The sequence below is a fragment of the Scardinius erythrophthalmus genome, assembly GCF_964197995.2.
Source record: "Scardinius erythrophthalmus genome assembly, chromosome: 19".
Taxonomy (NCBI): domain Eukaryota; kingdom Metazoa; phylum Chordata; class Actinopteri; order Cypriniformes; family Leuciscidae; genus Scardinius; species Scardinius erythrophthalmus.
In genome coordinates, this window is record NC_138239.1 from 37,671,524 (window position 1) to 37,692,207 (window position 20,684).

The following is a 20,684-nucleotide window of genomic DNA, read 5'->3' on the forward strand; positions in this document are numbered from 1 at the left end:
ATGTGTGTCCCGGTTCCTGAACTTGGGTATGTTGTAGGAATCCGCTAGGTTTTGTATTGTCATGTTTGTATTTTTGACAGATCTCACAACCCTTGACATATTGCCATACGTCTTTCCGGACAGAGGACCACCACGCTACTTCCAATAGCCGCAACAAGGTTTTTAGACGGCCCAGATGTCCTCCTAATGGGTTATCATGGAAGTAATGCAAAAACCCTGGTATCATCTCCTGAGGCACTACTAACTGGAATCTCTCTCCAGTATTCTTGACAGGTACCCGCCGATATACCACCCCCTGATGTTCTTCAAAGGTGATCCGATGTTCTTGAGCCTTACGGGTTTGGTGGGACCCCCGCAGGAGAGCAATGGCATTGTCTCGACTTTGGGCCTGCGAGATTTCTCCTAGAGTGTGAGGTATGTCAGAAGCGCATTTGGGTGTAGTTATGGTCATACAAGGCACACTGTTTTTTCCTAATGGCTCGTAAGCTCTCGACAAGGCATCTGGCCCTAGATTGAGACATCCTCTACGATGATGTACCTGGAAAGTGAACTGTTGCAGTCTCAGTGTCCACCGGGTTAACCGGGAAGAGGTTTTGGGGCAATTAAATGCCCACGTTAATGCCGCATGATCACTATAAATGTCAAAAGGCCTTCCTTCCAGATAATGTCTCCATTTTTCCACCGCCCAGACCACGGCTAGACACTCTTTTTCAGATGTAGAATAGTTCAACTCTGGTCCTCTCAAGGTTCTAGATGCATAGGCTATTACCCTTTCCCCCTCTGGAGTAAGTTGGGAGATAATAGCCCCTAGTCCCACGTCACTGGCATCGGTGTGTACCTGAAAGGGTTGACTGAGGTCCGGTTGCACTAAGACGGGTGGATCTTGCAATCTCAGCTTGATAGTCTCCAGACTGACTTGGCACTCAGGCGTCCATTCCCATTTTACCCCTTTCTTCTTTAAATGGTTTAAAGGAGCAGTGATGTCCGCAAAGTGAGGAATGAACTTGTGGTACCAACCCGCCAATCCCAAGAAGCGTTGGAGTGCTTTGAGGTCTTTAGGAGGAGGATAATCAGCCACCGCCTGGGTCTTTTCCGGATCTACTTCTACTCCTCTCTCTGATACCATGTGTCCCAGGAATTTTAGTTGACGTTTAAAGAAGTGACACTTCTTCATGTTGAGAGTAAGGGAAGCCTGGTTGAGTCTGTGTATAATGGTGTTCAGGTGTTGTACATGTTCTTTTAATGTCCGTGAATAAATGATAATATCGTCAATATATACAAAGCAAATCTTTCCCCTCAATTCCACTAGGATCTTCTCCATCAGCCTCTGGAATGTGGCTGCGGCATTCCTGAGACCATACGGCATAGATCGGAATTGGTAGAGCCCCTGGGTAGTGATAAAGGCAGTTTTACTCTTACTAGCCTCCTCCATTTCCACTTGCCAATATCCTGACCGCAAGTCCAAAGTACTGAACCAGGAGGCGCCTTCCATGGATTCCAGTATGTCATGGATGAGTGGCATTGGATAAGCGTCAGGTAATGTTTTACTATTAAGCTTCCTATAGTCTACGCAGAACCTGTAAGTCCCATCCGCTTTGGGGACCAGGACTACGGGTGAAGCCCATGGAGAGAAAGAGGGTTCGATGATGTTGTCACTTAGCATTTGTTCGACTTGCTCGTCTATTATTTTTTTCTTGAATGGAGAAACTCTGTAAGCCCTAGACTTCACAGGCATTTCATCACATAAGAGGATTTTGTGTTGTTCTACAGATGTTTTCCCGAGTAGCTTGGACGTGGTATGAGGCCAGGTCACGATCAGCTTCTGCAACTCCTCCTGGTTGTCGGAGTCCCAGTTGGGAGTAACTTCAGTGACCGGCGCAGTGAGAGATGGCTGCCATGTTGGAGGTAAGGCGTAATAAAGACTCACTGTAGCAGAAGTGTGTCCTCTTTCCCCTACCGGAATTGTAGCCACTCCAGGATTTATGGTAGCCGTTATGAAAGAGTGATACATATAACCTTTGCCCACTTTCAGCCCATATCTACCTTGGCCTACATCCATGATAGCTTCAGTGGCTCTGAGGAAATCCAAGCCTGCGATCAAGGGAAACGCCAGGTGAGCATCCTTCATGATATATGTATCCACCCCACATACTTTCTCATGCCAGTTGTAACAGATGGTTTTCTTATTGAAAGCTTGATGTACCTTCCCGTCTGCCATAATGAACCGTTGCAGGGGAACTGGATGGTCAGCATTCATTTCACCCCCTAACTGTCTCCACAGATTTTCTTGCATCAGGGTGTACGTGCTCCCTGTATCCAGTACAGCCTTCACCTCTTGGCCCCGTATCGTCACCGGCACCACCAATAGGGAACTTATAGGATGCGGTTGTGCGATCGATAAGCCAGCCAGATTTTTAGAGGTATTACGATCGTTGGTCCTCTTTTGGGTCTTTTCTCTCCCATTCTGACTGTCCACCTTCTGCCAGTAATCCTTAGCTCCCATGCAGTCTTTCTCCACCATAGAACCCACTTTCACCAGCTGTTCCACAGTTTTCACCGTCCCTCTCAAACAGCCCGCGACCCTGGGGTTGATGTTGTTAAGGATGCGGCTCACCATCTCCTCCTCCGTCATGTCGGCCTTCCATTTAAGACAGAGGGCTCGGTAATCATAGGCAAAATCTCTTAGGCGTTGACGTGGCTGCTGAACCAGAGACCGTAGCTTATCTTCCACCTCTGCGAGGTAATCATCTGGTAGAAACGCATCCATAAACGCCTCTTTGAAAGATTGCCAATCTGTTACCTTGTTCCTCTCTGCCTTCCACCAGCTCAGAGCAGGTCCTTTCAGAACCGTGCTCAGGGTGCCGACCAGTTCCACACTGGGAAGGGGCCTGATGTCGAGATAGTTCTCGCACAGTTCGATGAAGTTGAGCACATCCGCAGTCTCACAAGACTCGCCAAACGACGGAAACTCCAGCCGAATCGGGGGCCGCCCGCAGAAGGACGAGATACTGGGAACAACTGGAGGAGTAGGCACATTAGGTAGAGGATTACATACAGGAGATATGTCATAAGTAGCATTGGCTGTCTGGGAAGTGGGACATTTAACTCTAGCTGCAGACAAAGCAGTTCTATCATCATGAACAGAGGATATGGAAGTAACTGGAGTGTAGGGCTGTAATCTAGATACAGAAGGGGCACTGGTGAATCGCAGTTTTTTCATTTGACTCTCCAATCTTGCATCTCTCCTCAGGAAACAATCAGCGACAACTCTCTCCAACTTTTCCAGTGATCTGCGGAAATAATCTTCCAAATCTGCCAAGCCAGTGTCCACTGCCTCACGGAAACTAGTTTCCCTATTAAGTGAACTTTCTACTGACTGTTTAAAGTCATGTTCATTTGTCTGTACTTTTGCACTAAGAGCCAATAAATCCACTTTGAGTTTATCAACCTCAGTTTGCATTGTTTGAACAACATTTCCATTCACCACACCATTTTCCCCATCATCATCATCATCAGATTTATCCTCATCATCAGAAATATACAACGAACTGAGCATAGATGTTATTTCTCCGGTAGGATTACGTCTAGTTACGAATGGACCTGCAGTGAAATCTGCATCTGGTGTCACATTCGAACCCCTTCTTGATTCTGGTACATAACCAGAGTTAACTGTATTTACAGTATGAGTATGGGTGTCTTTATCATTTACATTCTGAATAATTCTCTCATCATTCACATTTGTATCTCCCTCCATAATTATGGACATACAAAACAACAATACACACAAAGAAACAGTACGTCCCCGTACGGGCCACCACTATGTAACACTCACACTATACCATACAGCTGAGTATACAAAATAATTAGGACCGCCTGTTCCCGTTGTCTGTTCAGTATACCAATTACGTATCAGCATGAGACAACAAATAACACCAAGAGATATGTTTAGCCAACAACCTCCTTGTATTTACAACTTCACAGAATATAAACAACCCATACCATAATACCATATACAACACCAATATATACAATCAGTTGTAACTGAGTGTGTGTGTGTGTGTGTGCGTGCGTGCGTGCGAAAAGTCATATAGTCCAGCGTGTATATACAATGTTAGGATCCGCCTCACCGGTGAGAATGTCAAGTCCGTGAGCGTGATCAATGTACGTGATGCCTGTCTTCTGTCCTCCGATCGAGTAATCCTGGCCGCGAGCCAACTAAAATACTCCACGGAGGAACGGCGACCCGGCGCTTCCAGGACAGACCCTCACTGAATACTCCACATGCACTCCGACAGGTTAGTGGATGAGAAGACGCTTCTCCCGATGACCGGCATCCCGGTTCCTTTTATGGCCAAACTCATAGTCATTTCCTGTTTACCTGACAGGACCACATGTGACGAAATGTCACGCGCAGATCTCGCGTGAATAATAATGAGGTTCCCAACACACAAAAGAAGAGGCATAAAGCGTACAGAGGAAAGCCGACAAGGTAATACATAAAGTGCCACAACATATTTAGTTATGTGGTACTAACCTTATTTATAACCTTCCTTTATGTGGCCACGCTACAAGTTTTCAGGGAGTTTGGAAAACTCCCAGAGAGAAGTGAGGCATTTACCACTTCTAGAAGATCTGCTTCTAAACTGTTTAACACACTTTTGAAAAATGATGTGGGAAGTGTGTCAAGAGCGCAGGTTGATGTTTTAAGGTGCTGTACGGTTTCTTCCAAAATTTTGCCATAAATTTTTTTGAAGTCAGACATAGTAACTACTTTCTCAGGTGGTCTGATCTGTCTGACCTCAGTGCAACTCAAGGATGTGCTGATCACCTTTCTGATATTATTGATTTTCTCAGAAAAGAAAGAAGCAAACTCATTGCACTTGTTCTCTGAGAGCATTTCACTGGGAATCTGGCTTGGGGGGTTTGTCAGTCTCTCTACAGTAGCAAAAAGAGTGTGTGTGTTGTTTAAATTACTGTTTATAATATTTGAGAAGAAAGTCTGTCTAGCTTTGCCTAGTTCCATATTGAAAGCATGGATGCTGTCTTTGTAGATGTTATAATGGATTACAAGTTTTGTCTTCCGCCACATGCGCTCTGCTTTTCTGCATTGTCTTTTCATATTTTGCACTGCTGTTGAGTTTCTCCAAGGTGCTTTTTGTCTGCCACTCTTCTTCCTGACTTTAACAGGAGCAATATCATCAATTACACTTAACTTTTGAGTTAAAAGAATCAAGGAGAGAATCAACAGAGTCTGCAGATATGCTTGGTGTTAAGGATATAGCCTTCATAAATAGTACACTAGTGTTCTCATTTAAGCATCTCTTCTTGACAGACACAGATCTAGCTTCAGTGGCAGGAGAGATCAATATATCAAAGAAAATACAGAAATGATCAGACAGCGCTACATCCTTAATAACAATCGATGAAATGTTTAGACCCTTACTGATAAGTAAATCTAGAGTGTGTCCACGATTGTGTGTGGGTCCATGTACATGCTGAGTCAGATCAAAAGTTTTTAAAACACTTTTGATTTCTTTTGCCATATTGTTTTCTGCACTCTCTATGTGGATGTTAAAATCTCCAGCAATGGCAAAACAGTCAAACTCTGAGGTTATTGTTGATAACAGTTCTGTAAAGTCCTCAGCAAAGGCTGGAGAGTATTTTGGAGGCCTGTAAATAATGAAAAGTAAAATGCGTGGAGCACCTTTTAACACAATACCCAGATATTCGAAAGACAAGTAATTCCCAAATGATATTTGCTTACATTGATAGATATCTTTAAAAAGAGCAGCTAGACCCCCACCTCTCTTAACAGCTCTGCAGACACTCATAAAAGTAAAGTTAGGAGGGGCTGCTTCATTGAGGATTGTTGCACTGCAGCTGTCTTCTAGCCAGGTTTCATTTAGAAGCATAAAATCCAGGTTGTTTGTGGTTAAGTCGTTGACTAGAAGTGATTTATTTTTAAGTGAGCGGATGTTAAAGAGTGCTAACTTAACAGACTTACTTTTCCCCACAGCAATATTAGTTTGACGTGTAATAGGCACCAGATTAGTTAGGTTTGCTGTATGGCTATTGAAGGCCTTAGACTTTCTATCTTGTAATAGAACAGCAATAGAGAAAGATACAGGCACACTGGGTTCCCGATGAAACAGTTGTCTCTGACTCCAGAAAAGATTGAAATTGTCATTGAAGTTCACTGCTTTTATATTGCAGGTTTTTTGCAGCCATGTATTAAGCCCAAGTAACCGTGAAAACCTAATATAGAACAAAAGGAAACTCCAAGGCACTCTCTTTAAGAAAGATTAAAAAGCCTTTATTTTATGGCTTGGTCATCGTAAACCTTTAAAAACTCCGACGCGTTTTGGCATACAAGCCTTCGTCAGGGAGTTGACTCCCTGACGAAGGCTTGTATGCCAAAACGCGTCGGAGTTTTTAAAGGTTTACGATGACCAAGCCATAAAATAAAGGCTTTTTAATCTTTCTTAAAGAGAGTGCCTTGGAGTTTCCTTTTGTTCTATATTATGATTATCCCATCCAAAGAGCACCTCAAGCTAACATTTTGAGTCCTGGAAGCGCTCCTCTACAGACATTTGATAACCGTGAAAACCTGTTTGTTCCTCTTGCTGGGAGAGGTCCACTGATGAATGTTTGAACTTTCAGTCTTTTAAGTGTTTCAAAAAGTTCATGGAAATCCTTCTTAAGGAGTTCTGACTGCTCTTTATGAATATCATTCTTCCCCACATGTATGATGAGTCGATTTGCAGTCTTATGTTTCATCAGAATGTTCTGAAGTTCCCTGTTTACATCAGAAGTTGTTGCTTGTGGAAGGCAGCACGTAGTTGTATCCCTGCTGCTAATGTTTCTGATTATGGAGTCCCCCACTATCAGAGTCCTGGGCCCGGCTGCGCTCTGAGCTGAGTGCCGCTGTCTGGTCGACCTTGAGCGCCAGTTAGCATCAGTGTTAGCTACTGGCCCATTCAGTCTGTGTTCGATCACATTCATCACGTTTGGGGATTCCTCATTTACATTCCTTAGTACTTCAAATCTGTTCTCAAGATGTATAGGCGGTGGTTGGAGACCAGTGTTTGCAATCCTTGTCAGAGCTGTATCTGGGGTAGAGGATGCTACTGCGGCAATATGTGATGCTCGTGACAATCTGATGTCTCAAGTGCCTTTGGGTCTAGCTCCCTGTTTGTGCCATCGATTAGTAAGTCGATCGGCTTGTTTCTCTATCTGTCGAGGAGTACTAGTTTCATGGGACTCACCGGTATGCTGAGGGTGTCCATGAAGAAGCTCTGTTGTGTGCTTTGTCTGGTTTGGTGGTCCCGTAAGTAACTTTGTTTCAAGAACTGCAATCCTTTGTAAAAGTCTGTGGCAGTTAGTGCAGCAAGTAGATTCCAGAAGAGGCATTTTCTCTTATCCTTGAGGCAGTTGTGTTTTCCTTTCCCGGTATGTAAGCTGGTCGGGTTAACGAATTCTCAGTTTTTGTAGTAATCCAAACTTTGTCGTATGAGCACTGTGCTGATTTGCTGAAGTTAAAATTAGGTGATAAAAGGAAATAAAATAAAGGAAATAAAATATAAAAAAATAGGAGATAAAATGTAAAAGCGATAGAGCAAAGCGCGAAGCAGTAAGCAAGAGCGTCCGAACAGTTGCTGAGCAGGAAGTCAGAAATAGAGTAGGCCTTCCTGAATCCGGATTGGAATTTAAACATGAAGTTGTTTTTATTCATGTATTTATTAAATTGCTCATTGAGCAATCTTTCAAAAATTTGGATCGTGGATGTTTCTCTTTTTAAAAAGGGGGACTACCTTGGTCCTCTTGAGATAATTGGGGAAAACACCAGTTTCAACAGACAGGTTAAAAATATGGGAGATGAACGGGGCTATTTGGGCAGCAGCATCTCGTAAAAACCGAGGGGATAACCCATCTAACCCAGGGCCCTTAGAGCAGTCTAGCTGTAATAGCTTATTTTCCATCTCCCCTACCTCAACCTTCCGTAAGGAAAATTAGTTAGGCAGTACTCCAAGTTTATTATAGAATGATTTCACCCTATTAATGTTGAATAACCCATAGGAAGGTTGAAGATTCGAGACCAGCTGTTCTGCTATAGAAGTGAAGTATTAAAATGATTAGCAACCTCTTTCTTATTGAAATTTAGGATACCCTTAATTGTTAGACCTGTGCTTCTTGGTTTCTTAGTATTTGTCTTAGCGGCCCCCAATTCCTTTAAGGTCTTCCACAACTTTTTTGGGTTATCTTTATTATTTGATATATCATTCTTATAGTGGGTTGATTTAACATCTCTAATAAGTTCCTGAGTCTTATTTCTTGCTTGTTTATATAAAATAAAATCATCAATCAGCTTTTTCCCTGGTTTTAATAGCATCATGTATAACTTCGTCAAACCATGCACTAGAACGCTGTTTAACTCTGATCTGTCTAAGAGGGGTCACTTTGTTGATGATTTTTAAAAATGTATCTTTAAACTGTGACCATGCTATGTTAACACATGAACAATTTACAACACGGGACCAATCCACATCAGCCAGCATCTTGAAAGTTTCCTGGGAGTAATATTTAAATGATCTGGAGAGTACAGTCTTGTGAGAGTAAACGTTTTTATATTATGATCACTTATGCCGTAAGTCATAGTACCACTTTGAGAGATTTTAGTTTTGGCTGATACTAAGATCAGATTAATAATACTCTCACAAGTCTTGCTTATTCTCGTGGACTGTTTTACCAGCTGTTCAAGACCAAAAGTGTGACACATGTCCTCCAGCATTTTGCCGGAAGGATGAGCACACAACACATTTTTGATAATCTCAGAGCTCTCTTTGTCTGATAGGCTCAAGAGAACTTGTTCTAACTTATCATAAAAAGTGGTATGGCCCGGCGGTCTGTAGCAAGCCCGCAATAAAATGGGTTTGGTTTTTGGTAAACATGTCCATCCAAACAATCTCTAAATCACTAGCAATGTCATCTCTACAGTTAAAAGCCACATCTAAGCACACATTTACACAAATGTAAACGTTTCTTACTAAAAGTTGATTTAAAGTCCGTGACCTTATCCTCCAGCGTCAGGTCATCCGCTGCCTCGCTGTTAGAAGATGCTGTCATGTGCATATTGTCATGGTCTTCATGACAATATGCACATGATGTATTCTCAGTTACATATTCATTACTTCATATTCTCAGTTACATTACGGTGATGGGCACCGGAGATAGGAGATGCCAGGACAGTGACTCTGTAAGACCCCGATCCACGAGCTGCTGGACTACCAGGGGCCGCCGTCACGTCCCCATTGACGGCCGGGATGTCGCCGCGTCTCCGGTACGACATATCATCCGAAGCACCGTCTCTACCACAGTGAAGAGCTCCGGGAAACGTGGATAATGAGGTCGCAAACCCAAACCTCAGCCCTGGATTAATTAGCTGGGAAGCTAAGTTTGTTTGTCCACTGGTAGTCCCACTGACAGGTGAAGCTAACGAGATGTTGTGTTGCGTGGCTAACAATAGGATCCATGTTAGTGGATCAGCAACATAACCGCTATTTGGGCAAGACCCTGGTTAGTTGAGTGTCTCTTGCCTTTGTCTAACGAGGACGGGGCACTGGCATAGCCATTTACCAGCAACTTTGAGTATAGTACATGTTGGCTTCTTGCCACAGGTGTAAACAAACATACCTCAGCCCCCGAAGATAGGATTGAATGCCGTGTTTGAACAATTATCAAACATGCAATTATTATGGCAGAAACCATCCATCTATTGTTCAACTGAGTAGATGTAGGTGAAACTTCGTAGACTGTTTAAACGGCAGACACCGCTGCTGTCGTGCCTGCTCCGTGGCGGCCATCTTGTTTTGGCCATCTAATAAATATTTTAATCCTTATAGCGCAGTTTTGAACACTCGACAATCCCCTCAGGGTTATTCTATAGCAACGCCCCATCTACCACAGCGCGCGATGCTTAAATATCCGGCGTCAGTCCAGAACGTAGTATTCTCTCTGAAAACATCGGTGAAACTTCTTTGCTGCTTTTCATCTGCCTAGTGATCATGATGCCGAGATTTTGTGGTGAGTAAAACATTTATCTTTATATCATTTAAGCAGTGTTGGGTGTATTGTCAAGTAATCTCTGTCGTAATGTATCTCCTTAAAGTATGAGAATACGTTAATATTTCACGATTTAATTATACTTCTGATGCAGTTGTATCAGAATGTCTATTGCTGAAATATACTTTTTAATATGACGTAGGATTATGCATCGCGATCTCCTACATGAGATGAGTTGAGCAATGGTGGATTTTTGCTAAAATGATGTTGCTAATAATGATGCTAACAGATCTTATAACATTTAACGTTATACTGATACATGCATAGTTCCCCGTTATATTGTGGAGCAGATGCGTCAATACCGTGCTGGTCACAGCTTTTGACAATAGCATACCTGTAATAATATATTTTCATGCTTCTGGCTGGTTTAACATAGTCTTGCGATTAGTGGGGTATACCGCCACCTGCTGGTTTTGCATGTTTATGACAGCATTTTTACTTTTATTTTTTGACTGCCTGAATTAATTTTTTTATTCAAAACTTAAATTTAAAATCTTATTTGTATGGATATGCTATTTACATTTTTTTTTTTTAGCTTGCTGTGTTCACAAATGCATTCTAAATGATTGTTCTTATATCGAGTAAAGCACTTTTTTTTTTTAGCTTTAAATGATTTGTATGCTCTATTTTTTAGCTGTTCCATCCTAGGAACAATCAAATTATATTTGATAAAAGACCCTGATAATTGATATTATTATTATTATTATTATTATTATTATTATTATTAAATGGTTAATTATTTTCATTTGATAGATTTGACATGCAATCAAACATATGCATTGGTTTTTGTAAATTATGATTTTTATGCATGTTTGGTCTGAGTTTGTAAAAGTTGTTTTTATGCATCTGTCGAGTTTTGACATGCAGGGAACGCTATCGTACAACGTTCTAATTTTTGCCGATTGTGGGGGGTGTAGCGCAAACCAAGATACTGGAACTCGAACATTCTAGATTCAGTCACTAGTGTACCTCTCGAGGATGGGGGGTGCGGCTTACATAGTCCTGCTATTAATAGTTTGTGTATGTCTTGTTCATCTTCCTGAATGTGTGATTTTATTAATAACCATCAGTGAATATAAAACTGCTCACCAAATGTTTCAATCATAACAAATCTTATATTTCCCTAGGTTCAAACGTTGAGCAGGACGCTTTCGATGCCATCGAATTATGTAAGGATTTATCTTTATATTTTCTAATCATTATATGTTTAAAATAAATAAAAATGTACAAAATAAAATTCACAAATTTTAAATTTGTCATCTGCTTTTAATTCACAGTAACTGGAACAGCATTTGATTTAGACAACTCAGACAATGGTAAAAAAGAGAAGAAAAAAAAGAGAACCATCTTCTTGTAATGTTCTTAATGTTCATAATCTTTTTCTTTTTCTTCCTTTTTATAGATTTGGTTCAATTTGTAACACAGCCCGGTTTTATCAATCTGACTTGGGGAGATGGTGATGAACAGGGTCCTAGCACCAGCGCTCCAGCTAGGAGAGTCGGATGTACCCCTAATTCTACGCCGGTCAGAGCTGGGGAGCATATCATTTCCACATGCGAAGCGATAGACCATACTTTGAATTCACATGATCGTCCAGGGTCAAGCGTCGAGCCTCTGAGAAAGAGGAGAAACATCGGTGGTTCTAGTCCTGCGAGGAGTCCTGAGACTGTGCTAATATACGGTAAGACTGTTTACTTTATTCTGTATTTTTAATTATTAATTGACATACATTTTTTCATTTAATATTTTTCATTTATTTTTAATTATCTCATGTTTTTTTATTTAGTTTCATTATTAATAGTATTTCTACTTTTATTTATTTTGTTTAAAAAACCTGCAGATGGCAGTATTATATCCCTAACACAGAGCAATGTTAAAAAACTATTTAGATTTAATTAAGATCATGATTTTTTTTTTTTTTTTCATAAATACATTTTTCATGAGCCAATTTTTGGGATATTTAAAAGATCTAATTTAAACTTTTAAGATTATACTTTGAAATAAATTCAGCACTAACAAAACATTCACAAAGTCTCACCCTGATCACTGACCACACCCCTCCCCTCTGACTCAGAGTCTGTCAAACGCTGGTGTGAGAAGCTCTTACTTCACTCTGAGATCTTTTGTATTTCAACTAATTGTAATTTTGTAAACCCCTTCATACGTGCTTTGGAGATTGATGTGTTAGGAACTACTACTTAACTCTCTGAAAATGTAAGATTATTTAATTAATTTTTTGTTTATCTAAAACTAAAATAAAAGGTTAACTGTGTTTCAGTAAATTAGAAAGATGTTTATTTGTATATTGAGTGATATTATCATTTAATTTATATTCTTTTAAAAGAATAGTTCCCTTTCGTTCGGTCACTCCTACGTCACGTCGGTAGGAGTTACAAACGAACTGGGATCACGCTAGGGAGACCAATTGCCTTTGAGTGAAACTAAAATGAGCCAATGAACATTGGCATGCAAGATTTGCATTCCACGCCCCGCCTGCCAGTGCGGGTATGAAGTCGAAAGCGAGAGCATACACAAATCGCTTTCTGCTTCGGAGCCGACCGGTTGTGTCCTCTGAGTGAATGAGCGTTTGGATAGTGTTTTCCCTAAGCTCAACGAGTCTGCTGTTTCGAGACCTCTCTGTGTTGGTGTTATGGCGCAGCAGTGGTCTTCGCGAGCTCCCAGATATCGACTGTCACTTTACGCGATCTGCCTCTTTCAAAGAGCTGTTGTCACAGCTGGTATCTGATTGAGTGCACACAGTGGGCTTGCAGTTTCCCACTGTGTTGCCGCGTTGATCCCTGCGTGCTTTAGCACACTAAGAGAGCGTTTCTGAAAGAATGAGTGAAGATCGTGTCCTTTTCAGGATGACGTTTCACCCGTGTGTTTCTGGATGTGGTCAATATCTGCCACCGGTTGATGGTCACGATCGCTGCCTCTCGTGTTTCGTGAATGAGTCAGCGTTCGTGAATGAGTCATGTTCCCACTGCGGGAACATGACCATTGCGATGTTGAGATCGAGACTGAGATCCCTCAGACGAGGGTTAGTCCCTTTGGAGATTCCCCGATCTAGTACTTCTTCTGGTTCAGTTCAGAAGAAGGCTACTTCGGTTAACCCTCTGAGGTCGGCAAACGCGCCGGCGCGTTTTGCTGGATTTTCTTCACATTGTAGCACTATAAACTTAAATTACTCCGTCATTTATGTTCATACAGAAAAAAGAAATATAAAAATTGTCCACTTACAATCAAATCAAAACATTGTGCTTTTGTAAAATAAAGAAAATAAACAGGGTGTGCGTTCTGCCTCTTCGTCGCGGTGAACTTTTTTTTCTTGAGCACGTCTATAAACTGAAACAAAACTCAGCGAATACTTGCCACACATTTATGAGCCATATACCTTTATAAACATTTAAGTGTGTACTTTTAAATGATCGGATTCAAACTGAAAACAAATATTCTCTGTTTAAGTAATTTGTATAAACCAACAAGATGTCCAGCTTCTCAAATGCTTCCTAATTATTTTTAATTTGAACACGCCCACTCGCGTAAAAGAGATTCACATGCAAATCTCCACATGGAACGCGATCGCGCTCATTACCTCAAAAACAAAGCAGCAAAACACTTCACAAGTCTCTGCTTTTCGTCGAGTTTGAAAGACGCGCCGTGAGCTTACATTGGATTTACCTCAGAAGAAGAAGAACGCGATTTGAAGACAAGAAAGATGTAAGGTAAGAAATTCTTACATATTAGTTTGTTATTGTTGCATAAATTTCACATTGCAGTTGAACTGTTGCTAGATATATGGTGAATATTATAATATTTAGACCCGTGTTTACTGTTACTGTGTTTGTGGATATCTGCTCAAATGTAGATATGTATATAGTAACCATAATGTTTTATATTTGAGCGCAATCGCGTTTGAATGTATCATATTTTGGATCACGATCGCGTTTGAAAAGCACCAAACGGCTTCATGTTTTTACTATTATCTCATTTCATATCATCATAACGAATGGAAACATTTGACGTAACATGATAATCAATATATTTTTCTCTAGCTTAGTTGTTACTGAAATATTTTGGAAGATTTATAGGCTGCTATGGTTATTGTTATTATTATTTTATGCAGCACTGCGCATAGCCTATGCCTACAAGGCACAACAAACCTGGTGTTAATTATATTATATATTGTTGGAAACATTTATGTGTGTGTGTGTGTGTGTGTGTGTATTCTGTGAATTTTAAAAAGCAATTTTAACCAGAAAAATCTAAAATGTATTCCCAAAATTGTGCAGGCCTTTCTCTTGATATCAGTATGTTCACTTTTTTTTTTTTTCAGGGCCCAGATGCCACTGAGTCCTGCTGACTTCAACATTCACATGAGTCTCTGTACATGAACATGGTAAAGTGAAATGAAATGAAAGGTATGTACAATGTTTTTAGGAATGGCACAAAGGTCTCTCTTTGGATAATTGTTTTCAATGAGTGCTTTTTTGTCATTTGTTGTGTATCTTTGGATTATGTTGTGTTGTAAATAAATCCAAAAAATCTAAAAGCCATTCTTTTTTAAATCTCCTCATTCTTTGTGCAAGGTTGCTCAGAATGATAGGGCCTGATAGCTCCTAATAGGGCCGTTAGGGGAGGGTCTTTGTCTTTCTCAGGTGTAAAAAGCTTACATATTAATGAGTTCATAAAGCTTTTTCACACAAAACACGTCGTAAAAGTTTTAAATCAATATATTGTCTTATCTGAATGAGCAGTCAGGGTGATTTTCACATAGTTTTAGAGCAAATATTCTAGGCTACGTCATACAATTTTCAAAAGTCTTGTGAAGAAATAATCAGTTTGGGTTTCATAACCTTATTTCAGTGAGAATTTTTTTTTGTATTTTCACAAACCACGTATAAATGTCATTATCTCAAAACAACAAACTTTTACACACATGCTGCTGATATATTATTGTGCTGAATACAGTGTAATTAGACTTTAGCCATGAAAATGTCACAAGTAACAGAATAAGCACAATTGTCAGAGCATGTCAGAACACCTCCAGGGCCCAGAAAACAGCTCAGGCCCCAGAGGGTTAATCCCATTGGTGGTCTGAGGATCACAGTGAGGAATAACCCGCCGGGTGAAAGACCCCCACGGTCTCCTCACTCCTCCGCGTTGTTGCCATCGGAGTCTTCGCTGGAGACAGCCGGGCCATCTCGTGTGGCTCCGGTTGTTTCCTTCGGAGCTCCGCCAGAGGACCAGATGTCGATCGCTGCATCAGAGGGAGAACAGTCATCTTCTGGGGATGACGACTCTGCTGCGTTGGCCCCTTCGGGTGTGGTAGCGTTGTCCGAGCCAGACCCGGAAATGGCCACTATGCTTGCCCGGGCGGCCGCGAGTATTGGGCTCGTGTGGAATCCTCCACCGTGTCCCGAACCCTCGCGGCTCGACGATTGGTATCTCGGGGCAGGCTGGTTCTCAGTGCGCCGCCCCAGTGCCATTCTTTCCGGAAGTGCATGATGAGGTGAAGAGATCGTGGACGGCCCCTCTGGCGGCCCAACACAGGTCGACTCCCTCCTCCTCCCTCACCACTCTCGTTGCCGAGGGCGCCCTCCTGCCCCCGCCCCTGCTCAGCCTAAGCAGCAGCCTCCACCTAAGCAGCAGGGTGCTGGCCGCAAGAGAGCTGCGCAGTCCGTTCGGAGTTCGTCTAAACCCCCGGCAAGAGGAGAGGGAAGCGACCCTGAGACAGGCAACCCAGAGGATGTGACTGCTGCTCTTCAGGAGTGCGTGTCTGCACCACTCCTTCCCCCGGAGGAGGGCCGGGTGGAGAATCTTTTGTTTAGTTTTGTTTCTGTTCTGTCGCTGACCACCCGGAAAAGAGCAGTTTCTACTTCCTCTGGGTCATACACGGCCGAGACTGGTAGTTCAGGACGACGCTCAATTGCCTTGCCGCCCTCAGTCTCCCCCATCCAAGAGGGCCAGAATGACAGTGTGCGCCGCCACGTTGCCTCACCGCTCTCATTCCCCTTGCCCCAGCACTCAGATGGCTGTGACGCCACCCCGGCCTCGCCACTCTCATCTTCCACTGGGCAAGGAGGGTCAGAAAACTGGACTAGACGCCCCCGGGCCTTGCTCCTCGTTTCCCTTCCTTCCTTCGCCTCTGGGCAACGAGCAGCCGAATGCCTCCAGGCCTTCCCTGCCATCTGCCCCCTCGTGGAAGCAGGTTGGTGTTGTGCTGCACACCCAGACTCCACTTCCAGCCGCTTCAGTGCCTCCGGAGTCGAGTCCCTGCCTTCCACCATGCTGCCCCACCCCGGGTACGCCGATGGTCCAGGTGGGCTCACTGGTACGGTTCTTCGAAGCCTGGCTAGCGCTTCCCAGGCCATCGGTGGCTCACCCGTACCATCCGGCTCGGCTATGCAATTCAATTTGCTCGCCGGCCTCCCAAGTTCAGTGGCGTCCGCTTCACTCATGTGCGGAGCTGCGATGCCCCTGTCTTGAGGAAGGAGATCGACCTGAAGGACGTGTACTTTCACGTCTCGATTCTTCCTCGACACAGACCGTTTCTTCGTTTTGCGTTCGAGGGTCGAGCATATCAGTACAAGGTCCTACCCTTCGGGCTGGCCCTGTCGCCCCGTGTCTTCACGAAAGTCGCGGAGGCGGCCATTGTTCTCATAAGAGAACGTGGCGTTCGCATTCTCAACTATCTCGACGTCTGGCTCATATTAGCTCGTGGGAACTGTTGTGCGAAAACAGGGAAATGGTGCTTCGGCATCTCAGTCAGCTGGGGCTTCAGGTCAACTGGGACAAGAGCAAACTCTGCCCCACGCAGAGGATCTCTTATATCGGTATGCTCATGCTGTGGTTTTCACAGATGCTTCTGCCAACGGCTGGGGGGCCACGTATAACGGGCATGCAGTTTCGGGTCTGTGGACGGGGCCCCAACTGCATTGGCACATCAACTGCCTAGAGGCACCCGCGTCCAGACCTCTGGAAACTCCATGTCTGGTCCCTGGACGGCCTGTGGTAGACACCATCACTTCCGCTAGAGCCCCCTCTACGAGGCGCCTCTATGCGTTGAAGTGGAACCTATTCGTCGGTTGGTGTTCTTCCCACCGGGAAGACCCCCGAACTTGCCCGATCAGTGTCGTGCTTTCCTTTCTGCAAGATGGGTTGGAGCGAAGGCTGTCTCCCTCCGCCCTCAAAGTGTATTTTTTTGTCGCAATAGCCGCACATCACGATGCTGTTGATGGTAAGTCTTTGGGAAAGCATGACCTGGTCATCAGGTTCCTTAGGGGTGCTAGGAGATTGAGTCCTCTTCGTAAGCCGCACCCTCTTGGGATCTAACTTTAGTGCTCAGAGCACTCCAGAATCCCCCATTTGAGCCCTTGCACGCAGTTGAATTAAATATCTTGTCAATTAAGACAGCTCTCTTGCCCGCTTTGGCTTCCATTAAGAGGGTAGGGGACCTGCAGGCATTTTCGGTCGACGAATCGTGCCTAGAGTTCGCGCCGGACTTCTCTCACGTTGTTCTGAGACCCCGGCCCGGATATGTGCCCAAGGTGTGCCCACTCCATTTAGAGATCAGGTAGTGAACCTGCAAGCGCTGCCCCCGGCAGGCAGACCCAGCCCTTGCTTTCCTCTGTCCTGTTCGCGCTTTGCGCTGCTACATCGACAGAACTCAAAGCTTTAGGACCTCAGACCAGCTCTTTGTCTGTTACGGAGGCCAGCAGAAGGGGAAGGCGGTCTCCAAGCAGAGGTTAGCCCACTGGCTAGTGGATGCTATCGTCTGGGCTTATAAGTCCCAGGACGTGCCTTGTCCGCCTAGGTTGAGGGCACACAACACTAGGAGTGTTGCCTCCTACTGGGCTTTGGCTCAAGGCGCCTCGCTGACAGACATCTGTAGAGCTGCGGGCTGGGTGACACCTAACACGTTCGCTAGGTTTTATAGCCTTCATGTAGCACCTGTTTCCTCCCGTGTGCTCGCTTCGGCCAGTAGCGCGAGGAATTAGGCTAGTGTCGGCTTGCTATGCCATTCTCACCCCAGGGGCCAGATACGTGCGTTGGCCTGCTTCGTTGGTTACCCAACAAACGGCTAACCTCGTGAGTTCCTCCGTCACCTCCCAGCGTCAGGTGAGGCGGATCTCCGGGCGCCAGGCTTGTTACCTCTCACTATGAGCTGAGTTCAGGCTGGGGTTATGTTGCGGTCCCTATGGCGACCCCATATGTGTTTTCTCCACGATACAGTTACTCACCGGGTTAGCCAGTGTCTTCCCCTCGACAGAGTCCGCTTTGTCGTCTCTGCTGAGTATGTTCCCACCCTCCGGGCTGGGACTTCCTCAGAGACTGCCATGTGTTCACTACCCTCTGGGCTAGTTCACATGTGTTTTCCTAGTGCCTCCCTTCGGGCAGGTTTTGGGCTCCGCAGCGTTCCCTCTTTCGATCATGGGCACGCTTTCCCAGTGTTATCCAATGTCCACTGAGCGGGTCTTGCGGAACAGCAGTGTGATCTCTTCCCAGCTAAGCTTCCGCACATAAGTGATAAGTTTAAAGAAACTGCTGGCTGAAGCTTAGGCAGGGCGCTGGAAGGGGCCAGCACCATGGCGTTTTGTTAGGGATCCCAATTCGTCGGTAACTCCGAGCGAAAGGGAACGTCTCGGTTATGTATGGTAACCCTCGTTCCCTGAGTGAGGGAACGGAGACGTCATGTCCCATCACCATGGTTGCTGTACCTTTGCGAAATACCAATGGAGACCAATGAAAATGAAAACCAATGGAGGCATTTAGAAACTAAATACTCATACTATAAAGTTTTTCATTAAATTATTGAATTTGTAAAAAAATCAGTTGTGGTAATTAGGGGTGTAACAATAAATTGTCACAATATATCACAATACAAAAATGCAACAATATGTATTGTGGATAGTTCAACCAAAATAAAAATTACTGTGTGAGAAAAAAGTTTGCAGAGTTTTAGTATCGGTACTACATGAAACTACTATATATAATGTTGAATATAATGTATAATAATGCATTAGGGGAATATTTGTGTGTCCTGAAAATGCCAAATGTCTGATGTTACCAGTAAAACTGGCCTACATTATTTTAAATATCAGTGACAGAGATCAAGCATATTCATCTACAATAATTCAGTATTTTCAGCTTCAGAATCACGAATATTGTTATTCTGGCGTCTCTAGTGTCCTGTGCTTTGGGTTTCAGCACCAAGTCCAAGACTATTCATTTACACACACAATGTAATACCAAAGTTAGCATTTTAATCAACTGTACATTTTTTGTTAACCTTTTACCATATGTCCTGGAGTATCGCAATAATATCGTATTGTGATATGTATCGTATCTTTATACCCCTAGTGGTAATGTGTTGGCTCTAGGGTTATTATAGTTAACTAAAACTTAAACCATTAAAAAAAAAAAACTAAAACACCTTTGTTACCTGAAATAAAATAAATATTAACTGGTATAAAATTAAGGAAACATTTGTCATTTTCATTTAGTTTATAACTTGATGTACTAAAATAACTACAACTGAAATAAAATGAATAAGAACTATATAGACATAAAATATATATATATATATATATATATATATATATATATATATATATATATATATATATATATATATATATATATATATATATATATAAAATGTTAATTAATGAATGAATGAATGAATTAAATTTATATATACTTAAATCAAAACTTTAAATTAATAAAAATTATAAAAGCATGTCAATGATGCTAAAATAACACTGGTTGGGTTGGATATAAAATCTGCTTATCTAGACTATATAAACATAAATCTACCTTGCTGATGTGGAGCTTGATTTTTACAGAGAGCTGATTTGAGGACGTCTGTATTTGCTCCACACGGTCTGCTGGGAATGAAGTATCAGGCAGGAACACGTTGCAAACACACTGTCCAAACTCGCCGACGGAGCCATCGACTCTGCCAGAGCCCCAATCCTCTAGAGACTGGAGAAACATTATGGGCTCATTCATCTTAACGTTAAGATATGTTTTAAAATCGAATCTTTTGAAATGGATCAGCAATGAATCAAAACTGAGATAGTGAGTGTCAAAGTGACTCTTAGTAAGTCTCTTACCAGCCAGGTGTGAGCAGGGGCCGCGAGCAGGAGCACGAGCAGCAGGAGATCCATCATGTGTCCAAATATGTTCCTCTTTCTCAGCTACGGTCTTATATGCAGCATGTTATCAGAGCTAATCTACAGCACATATCTTATTCTCATGACAGTTGTGTTCGACATCAAGTGGATGTACGATGAAGTTCCTCACTAAGACATATGCACACAGTTCATGTTTTCTTAATACGTTTGTATGTGTTTTATTGTCATAATCGTCCTAAGAGGAAACATTGTTTGCCAAACCTGGAGAAGGTTCATGGATTACTGTAATAACATGGTATCACAATGACTGAGTGCTGGTGTGATCTAGACCTCTGTCTGTCGCCTTTCTGTGCGTCCATCTATTCATCCGTCCATGCTAAAATAATGCAATAAACTCTATGGAGTCTCTAATAAAAAAGCAGCAGA

General features: G+C 42.9%; 1 protein-coding gene across 1 annotated transcript in view; it reads right to left on the minus strand.

The window, feature by feature from the left end:
- Nucleotides 1-20,294, minus strand: part of LOC308679981 (uncharacterized protein) — a gene marked incomplete at both ends in the record, with an annotated part of 57,371 nt that extends 37,077 nt beyond the window's left edge. Inside the window, 2 exons of the mRNA XM_081347855.1 lie at nt 19,939-20,106; nt 20,238-20,294. Coding sequence (XP_081203981.1) covers nt 19,939-20,106; nt 20,238-20,294 — 225 coding nt within the window. The remainder of the gene's footprint in view (nt 1-19,938; nt 20,107-20,237) is intronic.
- Between the last annotated feature and the right edge of the window lie 390 nt (nt 20,295-20,684).